Here is a 10,415-nt window from a genome sequence, read left to right on the forward strand (position 1 = left end):
GCCAGTCAGTCATTCAGCTGTCAGTCAGTCAGCCAGTCAGTCAGTCAGTTGTCAGTCAGTCAGCTGTCAGTCAGTCAGTCAGTCAGTCAGCTGTCAGCCAGTCAGCCAGTCAGCCAGCTAGTCAGTCAGTCAGTCAGCTAGTCAGTCAGTCAGTCAGCTGTCAGTCAGTCAGCCAGTCAGTCAGTCAGCCAGCTGTCAGTCAGTCAACCAGTCAGTCAGTCAGTCAGCCAGCTGTCAGTCAGTCAGTCAGCTGTCAGTCAGTCAGCCAGTCAGTCAGTCAGTCAGTCAGCCAGCTGTCAGTCAGTCAGTCAGCCAGTCAGCCAGCTGTCAGTCAGTTAGTCAGTCAGCCAGTCAGCCAGCTGTCAGTCAGCCAGTCAGTCAGTCAGCTGTCAGTCAGGCAGCCAGCCAGTCAGTCAGTCATCAGTCAGTCAGTCAGCTAGTCAGTCAGTCAGCTGTCAGTCAGTCAGCTGTCCGTCAGCCAGTCAGTCAGTCAGCTGTCAGTCAGTCAGCTGTCAGTCAGTCAGTCAGTCAGCTGTCAGTCAGTCAGCTGTCAGTCAGTCAGTCAGCTGTCAGTCAGTCAGCGAGCCAGTCAGTCAGTCAGTCAGCTTTCAGTCAGTCAGTCAGCTGTCAGTCAGTCAGCTGTCAGTCAGTCAGCGAGCCAGTCAGTCAGTCAGTCAGTCAGTCAGTCAGTCAGTCAGCTGTCAGTCACTCAGCTGTCCGTCAGTCAGTCAGCCAGTCAGTCAGTCAGTCAGCTGTCCGTCAGCCAGTCAGTCAGTCAGTCAGCTGTCCGTCAGTCAGCCAGCCAGCCAGCCAATGGAAAGTCAACAACATACCTGCTGTTATCTTCTGAAAAAGAGAGGTAGTGCCATGTCAGTCTGAATACATAGTGCACTACTTTTGACTACATAGAGAATAGGGTGTCATTGGGGATGCACCTAAACCACACGAACAACGGACAAGGGTTCCCCAAAACTCTGATGGCATTAACTTTACAATGTCAGGATTAAAAGAGTAGGTTTCGTTAACCATTAAATACCTTGATGTAAAGACTTCATTATTCAGATCAGACCTCCCCATCTGCTGTTGTCTCTCTTCTCTGTCTTCCTGTAAGCAATCTACAAGTGTTGTTGTCAGCTCTCTCTCTGTGTGTGTGTGTGTGTGTGTGTGTGTGTGTGTGTGTGTGTGTGTGTGTGTCCTCTCTGTGTTGTTTTCAGCACATGGAAATTTACCGAACGTGAGGTTCCTCTACAGTGGTTAATGTTTATGGCCTTTGCTCTCGTGGCATTGAACTCTGTGTACCACTGACCAATAAACGCTTCATGAAAACAGGTATAAACTTTATGGCCACCATGACAGCTATTATCTTGTTATTTGTCAGCTCTCAGCTGAAGGGGGAGGATAGAATAATTTAGTTCAATAATAAGATCATGGAAAATTTGGCAAATTCCTAATGTGCTGAAGTTGTCATTTTTAAGACAACTGTTTTAGGTGGTCTATACTTGTTGGTGGTAATAACTTAATTAATTATAGGCGAATTGCATAATAATATTTATCTATATTTATATTTTTATATAAATATTTTATTTTGCTATTCTATAATGGGATATGTACAAGTTTTTTGTCTATTTCCATTGGCTTTCAAATAGGCTACATTCCAACCAAAACTGTGGGAAGAAATAAAAGGTTGGCCAGTCTCCTTAGTCAGCGATACCTTTAGTATCCTTTCTCTAATACATGATCTTAGTCTACCCATAGCGACATGCTCTATCAGAGATACCTTTAGTATCCTTTCTCTAATACATGATCTTAGTCTACCTATAGCGACATGCTCTATCAGAGATACCTTTAGTATCCTTTCTCTAATACATGATCTTAGTCTACCCATAGCGACATGCTCTATCAGAGATACCTTTAGTATCCTTTCTCTAACACAGTATCTTTGGCCCTATATAGCTGCTACCAGCACCCATAATGCTTTGCAGGTATCTTTTACACAGAGAGATTATTTTAAACTTTTGTAATTTATTACCTATTAATGTCAGATTTGTATATTTAATTGTTCACTAGCTTTGGCAATGTAAACATATGTTTCCTATGCCAATAAAACCCTTTGGATTGACTTGAGAGCGAGAAGGGGAGAAAAGCACAATGACGTACGTGCAAACTCGAGCGGGCAATGTGCCAGGAAAGGAGGAGTCTGACGTCAATACTTCCTAAATGATCATATATAAGTCCTTTTCACAGACTCCTCTCAGAACAACCTCGGAAATCAAAAGGAATACTTTTATACACAAGAAACAACCACAGAAAATTCACCCGAGAATACGGACGGATTGTTTTTAGTTTTTATTCTAAAATTATTCATTGCTAGGCCTAATCGTTTTTTTATTTCTCAAATTACTTTCATTTCGGGAAAACCTCAACTAAGCTAAGGCGAACAACAGCACATACAACTATTCTAAGAATAAATCTACTGTGAATTAAAATAATTAGAAAACAAGTTTCTATAGGAACAGGTGACACCGACACCCAGGGGTTTCTTTGCCTGTTCCACAGCCTATGTTTTTGGATTTGACATATTCCGCTCGCCGCCCTTCTACTATGGTGATAATGGAAGTCCCCAGCATCGATGCCATGTCCCTCCGCGGGCTGCTGGAGGGGGACGACCCGGGCTGTCTGGTCCTGGACTGCCGCTCTTTCTTCTCCTTCAACTCCTCTCACATCCCCGGGTCCACCAACGTCCGCTTCAGTACTATAGTCCGCCGGAGGGCCAGAGGGGGGCTGGGGGTGGGACACATCGTGCCCAACGAGGACACGCGGAACCGGCTTCTCTCCGGGGAGTATCAGTCGGTAGTGTTTCTGGATGATCGGAGTTTGGACTTTGGCCAAGTAAAGAAGGACGGGACTCTAATGCTCGCCGTAACAGCTCTGTGCCGAGACCCGTGTGGAGCCCGTGTCTTCTTCCTCACAGGTACATTTATTTGATTTATTATAAACGTATTATAGTAGCCTATTTCTATATTGTTTACGGCCCCGTGGTAATAACGAACGGCGCACAACAAATGCCATAGTGTAGACCTGCGTCAGTTATGAATTGAACACTGACTGTTCCAACATAGCCGCTTTACAGCTGTTACTGTTTATAACGATGAGATGGTAACAACAGTATCCTTACGTCCCATCTTGTCATTGTTTAGGTGGTTTTGACACGTTCTCCTCGGAGTATCCAGAGATGTGTACCAAGCCGTCAGCTCCACAGGGACTCAGTCTGCCCCTCAGCGCCCGTCCAGACAGCGCCGAGCCCGGCTGCAGTCCATGCAGTACACCGCTCTATGACCAGGTACGTTTTCTTTACAACGTGTATTTTCTATGTTATTACTGTGTAACAGCACTTCAAAACAATAGATTCTGTCGTCTTAAACTAACCTCAATTTGGTAGGCTATAGGCGTAAGTATTTATAGAATATGATATTGTTTTTCTGTTCCTATCTTCATCGCCTTCTCCAATAACACTTTGACATGTTATTACTCTCAAAACAATGTCAATGTGTCATCAAACTATAGATTTGGACATCTTAGACTATCTTTATTATGGTGGTTGACTGTTGTCTGTCCTGTTCCTCTCCTCCTCTCCAGGGGGGTCCAGTGGAGATCCTTCCCTTCCTCTACCTGGGCAGTGCCTACCATGCCTCCAGAAAGGACATGATAGACATGCTGGGTATCACTGCTCTCATCAACGTATCAGCTAACTGCCCCAACCACTTTGAAGAGTCCTTCCAGTACAAGAGTATCCCCGTAGAGGACAACCACAAGGCTGATATCTCCTCTTGGTTCAATGAGGCTATAGAGTTTATCGGTGAGTGTCTTTGCATTACAGTCGTTTAGCAGACACTCCTATTCAGAACAACTAACAGTCTATTCAGCTTCAGGTAGCTGGGTAAGAAAACATATTTAGGCCTTGGAACTATAAGTTTATATCTGAGATGTTTGTCAAAAAATTTGCTTTTCACATTTAACTGATCTTTAGATGGTTTCTTCATATATCTGTGAAGTTTGATATTTTTCAAAGTCAATTTTAGGTGGAAAAAAACAAGCATTTCAACTAGAATGTTCTATCAGCATTAAACCATTTGAGCTCTAAGGTCTTCAATCCAATCGCAAGCCTGGATGAATACAGACGGACCAATGAGAACGTGTGTTTGCCACCTCCCTCTAAGTGTGGTCTAGGCTAGTCTAGCCATCAATAATGGCACGCGAACAACAAAACAACACAAGAAATCTTAAAGTAAATGATGTTGTCACATCGTTGTTCAGTGACGACAGTCATTTGTCTGATGATCAATCTGGGTAAAATAGTGTTACTCTATCATTTATTTATTTAAATAGCTACATGTCAAATTCAGAAGTGTCAGAACCTTACGGCTGAACCCAGAACCTTACGGCTGAACCCATAACCTTATGGCTGAACCCAGATTATATTTCAGAGCCATAAGGTTCTATGTGTGATTGCACCCCCCCCCCCCCCTAATAAAATGGGATTTGGAGATGTTGATACTCTGCACATTAGGCACCTTTCAGTTGAGGACTTTAATGGGTTATGGAAGAAGAATTCACGACAAAACAGATGTGGGATGTGAAAACATTGATGCTTTGCGCAGGTCACGATATCACAATCGTTGTAAGTAGCTAGCTACCTAGTTCAGTTTGAATTCTCTCATAGCTCTAGATAACTGTCAAACATAGGACACAATCACCAAGCAAGGCAACCACAGCTGTAGTCATAGAAGCCATTGGCTTGGCGGGCAAACAAACTACTACAACTCAACAGCCAACCCCCTCCCTCTCAACAGCCAACCCCATCCCTCCATCTCAACAGCCAACCCCCTCCCTCCATCTCAACAGCCAGCCCCCTCTCTCCATCTCAACAGCCAACCCCCTCCCTCCATCTCAACAGCCAACCCCCTCCCTCCATCTCAACAACCAACCCCCTCCCTCCATCTCAACAGCCAACCCCCTCCCTCCATCTCAACAACCAACCCCCTCCCTCCATCTCAACAGCCAACCCCCTCCCTCCATCTCAACAGCCAACCCCCTCCCTCCATCTCAACAGCCAACCCCCTCCCTCCATCTCAACAACCAACCCCCTCCCTCCATCTCAACAACCAACCCCCTCCCTCCATCTCAACAGCCAACCCCCTCCCTCCATCTCAACAGCCAACCCCCTCCCTCCATCTCAACAGCCAACCCCCTCCCTCCATCTCAACAGCCAACCCCCTCCCTCCATCTCAACAGCCAACCCCCTCCCTCCCACCATCTCAACAGCCAACCCCCTCCCTCCATCTCAACAGCCAACCCCCTCCCACCATCTCAACAGCCAACCCCCTCCCTCCATCTCAACAGCCAACCCCCTCCCTCCATCTCAACAGCCAACCCCCTCTCTCCATCTCAACAGCCAACCCCCTCCCTCCCTCCATCTCAACAGCCAACCCCCTCCCTCCCTCCATCTCAACAGCCAACCCCCTCCCTCCATCTCAACAGCCAACCCCCTCCCTCCATCTCAACAGCCAACCCCCTCTCTCCATCTCAACAGCCAACCCCCTCTATCCATCTCAACAGCCAACCCCCTCTCTCCATCTCAACAGCCAACCCCCTCCCTCTCTCCATCTCAACAGCCAACCCCCTCCCTCTCTCCATCTCAACAGCCAACCCCCTCCCTCCATCTCAACAGCCAACCCCCTCCCTCCATCTCAACAGCCAACCCCCTCCCTCCATCTCAACAGCCAACCCCCTCCCTCCATCTCAACAGCCAACCCCCTCCCTCTCTCCATCTCTCTCTCCTCTCCTCCTTTCAACATCTTGGATTTAAATTGAAAAAAGTTCCTTCCAAACCCAGAGCAACTGTCTGATCCAGAACTCCCTGCTCCACCACAATGGTGGTGACATCATCACAGCTCATCCACCCCTCTACTAGACCCCCCAGTTTAAAGAGGTGGTCCCTTTTCATGTGGGAGCCACCAAGCAGACCCAGGCCTCTGCTTTTGTAGCAGGCAGCCAGAGAGAGGTCCCAAATGGCATCTTATTCCCTTTATAGTGCAATGCCCTGCTCTAAAGTAGTGTACTATATAGGGAATAGGGCTCTGGTCTAAAGTAGTGCACTATAAAGGGAATAGGGAGCCATTTGGGGCGCGGCCAGAGAGAGGCTGATGGTTGAATGCAGCTCTCTCCCCTCCACCTCTTTGTTTTGTCGGGACAAAAGCTCACGGCCGGCCTTTCTCCCAGATTAATAACCCCAGCAGGGGGGCAGCCAACCCCCCTTTGTCCCCTTCTGCCCCCCCCCCAGAACCATCTAACTGCCCTCTTCCTGGATTAATGGCTTGGGTCCGTTAGCAACACCATTAGTTAGCAACACTGTGATTTGCAACTGAAATAAACTACTTTTCGATTGGTCACATCCTGCTGTGGTTCAGTAGGCCTACTGACTGAGCAAAGAGGATGTTGGTCACTTCCTGCTGTGGCTTACGGCTTCCGCATGCTTCAGTTCGGCTGGCGCCTCGCCGAAGTCAGTGTGCTCGTATACTCCCTTAAAAGACCTTCGCTTGAAAAACTAGAAAAAGCAGAAATAGTACTGTTTGTCCATCTAGAGACACCGTAGCCCGTATACACTTCCTCAAAATAGTCAGAATGAAGCTAAGATAACTCAAGAAATCTGTCATTAATTTGGATGTTTTTGCCGAGGACATCTTGGTCGCCACAATTTTACATCCATCTATGTTTGGTGCAGTATTTCTCAATGAAAAAAATGTCCATGAAAACGAGTCGTCTCTGAATGACAACAAATACTTCATTGAATAATCCCTACTGTTGACCAATCACCAACAAAGGGGTGTATACTTTGGCTACCAACTTCTGCTTGCCTTGAGAACAAAATTGTGTGTGCCCGAACAACCGGGAAAAACCCTTACCAAAGTCCAATGTGAACAAAAACATCACAAAATGTTGTCATAATAAATGGGGCGGCAGGTAGCCTAGTGGTTAGAGTGGAGGGGTGGCAGGTTAGCCTAGTGGTTAGAGTGGAGGGGTGGCAGGTAGCCTAGTGGTTAGAGTGGAGGGGTGGCAGGTTAGCCTAGTGGTTAGAGTGGAGGGGCGGCAGGTTAGACTAGTGGTTAGAGCGTAGAGACGACAGGTTAGCCTAGTGGTTAGAGCGTAGAGACGACAGGTTAGCCTAGTGGTTAGAGCGTAGAGACGACAGGTTAGCCTAGTGGTTAGAGTGTAGAGATGGCAGGTCATTGTAAACTGAAAGGCAGTTGTTCATACGCAGGTCATTGTAAACTGAAAATAAATGTGCCAACTTTTCCAGCTGGGAAGCATGTGGACATGGTTGGTCTGACTGAGCAAGGAGGCCAGTGTAGACAGATTCATCACATACTTGTTAAAGGAACTGCTGTGGCAACAGCTACTTGTTAATGTAACTTCTATAGCAACAGCTACTTGTTAATGTAACTTCTATAGCAACAGCTACTTGTTAATGTAACTTCTATAGCAACAGCTACTTGTTAATGTAACTTCTATAGCAACAGCTACTTGTTAATGTAACTTCTATACCAACAGCTACTTGTTAATGTAACTTCTATAGCAACAGCTACTTGTTAATGTAACTTCTATAGCAACAGCTACTTGTTAATTTAACTTCTATAGCAACAGCTACTTGTTAATTTAACTTCTATAGCAACAGCTACTTGTTAGTATAACTGCTGTGGCAACAGCTACTTGTTAATGTAACTTCTATAGCAACAGCTACTTGTTAGTATAACTGCTGTGGCAACAGCTACTTGTTAGTATAACTGCTGTGGCAACAGCTAATTGTTAGTATAACTGCTGTGGCAACAGCTACTTGTTAATATAACTGCTGTAGTAACAGCTAGGCTATGGTAATATATTCCAGTTAGCAACCACCTATATCCAAAGCGATTGGTATTTTATTAGGATCCCCATTAGCTGTTGCAAAAGCAGCAGCTACTCTTCCTGGGGTCCACACAGAACATGACATAATACAGAACATTAATAGACAAGAACAGCTCAAGGACAGAACTACATACATTTACAGTCATGTGTGCATACGTTTGGTCCCGGGAATCTAACACACTACCCTGTTATTACAAGCACCATGCTCTACCAACTGAGCTACACAAAGGACCAATGGTATTCTAACACAGTCAAGAGAAACCTTTCAGAAATCTGGCAACAACTTATACAACTGTCTCACACTTACAGAATAACTAAGTTGAATATGTTGTATTGATACATAGTTGTACTAATCTCCCCTCTCCTTCTCTCTCTCCTGTAGACTCCATCCGTAATAAAGGCGGTCGTGTGTTTGTCCACTGCCAAGCCGGCATCTCCCGCTCCGCCACCATCTGTCTGGCCTACCTGATGAGGACCAACCGCGTGAAGCTGGACGAGGCCTTTGAGTTCGTCAAGCAACGCCGCAGCATCATCAGTCCTAACTTCAGCTTCATGGGCCAACTTCTACGGTTTGAGTCCCAAGTCCTGGCTACTTCATCCTGCTCGTCGGAAGCCGGGAGTCCTGCCCTGGGGAAGAGCAGTACGGTCTTTAACTTCCCCGTGTCTATCCCCGTCCATGGCTCTGCTGGACACGGACAGCTCTCCTTCCTCCACAGCCCCATCACCACCTCACCAAGCTGCTAAGGGGAAGAGTAGGATCAGATGGAGGGCTGTCTGTCTTAGCCTGGACTTGAACTGAACTGTCACTATTGGTGTCGAGTCGTTGTGAATGTACTGTCACAATACTAGTCGTGACAGGGTCATTGACAATGTACTGTCAGTGTCACTCAACTACAGGTGATTAATGATTGAGTTTTGGATAGACATTGAGCTCTAGAACTGATGGAACCCTTATTGTTGCCCTTCCTGGTGTAAAGGTCATAAAGAAGTGATCCTGGCATCACAGGACAAAAGGGATAACTTTTGGAGAGACAAACCAAGTGGCCTAGTTTATGGGTTAAATCCACAGGTCTGCCCTATCGACTTGAAAGGAGTTTCTCTCGCTACCAATATGGCAGTATGGTTATCGCATCATCCTCTGTAGAATAAGGAATTACACCCACAGATCTGCCTAGAATACATCAACTTCTAGGAAGAAACAGAGAAGTCAATGGCTGAAGGTGACTGGGGGAAAGGGTCAATTCTTTAAAGGAAGTTATAAGTATTTTAATGAGATGAAGAGAAGACATTGTAGTCAAAGAATCGTTGTCAAAGATGCAAAGTTATTTAACGAGAGTGGGCAGCTTTTGATAATCACATGTTTTTTTTTTGTTGACCTGACACAACTCTTAACAAAATGGGCAAGTAAACCCTCCCTTGGTCACTCACAGACAGTTGTCATATTTATTGCTACCAACTAGACTCTCAGGAATCATTCATTACTTTCAATGTCCCACAGCTTTGTTCACACAGAGACAAACTGTCTTCCTGAGGGAATCCCGCTAATGCCTCGGCAAACGACACCGGTTTGGATAAATCACTCCTCAGACTCTTTATTGTTGACAAACAATGAATGTATCTCTGATCTCTGGCCAATCGGCCGGCTCGGAGAGTGCCAGAAGGTTTCGTTTAAAGTGGACTGGAAAGCCCGATTCAAATGCAAATGTATGCCTTTTATAAAATACCATGAGACCCTGACAAACCTGACAATATTGCGGGAAACAGCCAACCAACCATCAGATACCTCTGAAACACCACCATGCCTCTGAAGTGCTAGCAGCTGTTAGCTAACGCTAGCTCTGTTAGCATCATGCTAATTATGTTAGCGTCATGTACTGTTAGCAGCTGCTAGCTCTGTTAGCATCATGCTAATTCTGTTAGCGTCATGTACTGTTAGCAGCTGCTAGCTCTGTTAGCATCATGCTAATTCTGTTAGCGTCATGTACTGTTATTAGCAGCTAGCTCTGTTAGCATTATTAGCATGCTAATTCTGTTAGCAATTTGTACTATTAACAGCTCTGGGAGAGTCAGAACCCCTAAAGCACTAAGACGGGGATCAGACTCACCAGAGACTGCTGTCTGTCTGATTACCTTTGTGATATTTATTGATCTAAAGTAATATATTTCTTACATCTATTTTTGCAAATGTTTGTTAGTTGTTTTTGATACCTCTGAATAAATCCAATGTGTCTTTTCTACTTCATTGCAGAACTGTGTCTTCAATATATTAGACCCAAATAAACCACAATCTATGTTATATACATAAAGATAGGATTTCTTTTTATTGAACTAGGTAAGTCAGTTAAGAAAAAATCTTATTTTCAATGACGGCATAGGAACAGTGGGTTAACTGCCTGTTCAGGGGCAGAACGACAGATTTGTACCTTGTCAGCTCGGGGATTTGAACTTGCAAC

General features: G+C 45.4%; 1 protein-coding gene across 1 annotated transcript; it reads left to right on the top strand.

Moving 5' to 3' along the window:
- The first annotated feature begins 2,253 nt into the window (after positions 1–2,253).
- LOC139390700 (dual specificity protein phosphatase 1-like) lies at positions 2,254–10,199 on the top strand. Its single transcript, XM_071138013.1, has 4 exons — positions 2,254–2,971; positions 3,198–3,340; positions 3,637–3,856; positions 8,345–10,199. The coding sequence occupies exons 1-4, from the start codon at positions 2,560–2,562 to the stop codon at positions 8,704–8,706; spliced, it is 1,137 nt and encodes a 378-aa protein (XP_070994114.1). The 5' UTR covers positions 2,254–2,559; the 3' UTR covers positions 8,707–10,199.
- The last annotated feature ends 216 nt before the right edge of the window (positions 10,200–10,415 follow it).

The sequence above is a fragment of the Oncorhynchus clarkii genome, chromosome 31, assembly GCF_045791955.1.
Source record: "Oncorhynchus clarkii lewisi isolate Uvic-CL-2024 chromosome 31, UVic_Ocla_1.0, whole genome shotgun sequence".
NCBI classification, from domain to species: domain Eukaryota; kingdom Metazoa; phylum Chordata; class Actinopteri; order Salmoniformes; family Salmonidae; genus Oncorhynchus; species Oncorhynchus clarkii.

Excerpts from the sequence above, each read along its gene's own strand:
- LOC139390700 (XM_071138013.1), top strand. The coding sequence starts at position 2,560 with ATGTTTTTGGATTTGACATATTCCGCTCGCCGCCCTTCTACTATGGTG. Across the intron at positions 2,972-3,197 it reads CCGTGTCTTCTTCCTCACAG|GTGGTTTTGACACGTTCTCC; the intron begins GTACATTTATTT and ends GTCATTGTTTAG. Across the intron at positions 3,341-3,636 it reads GTACACCGCTCTATGACCAG|GGGGGTCCAGTGGAGATCCT; the intron begins GTACGTTTTCTT and ends CCTCCTCTCCAG.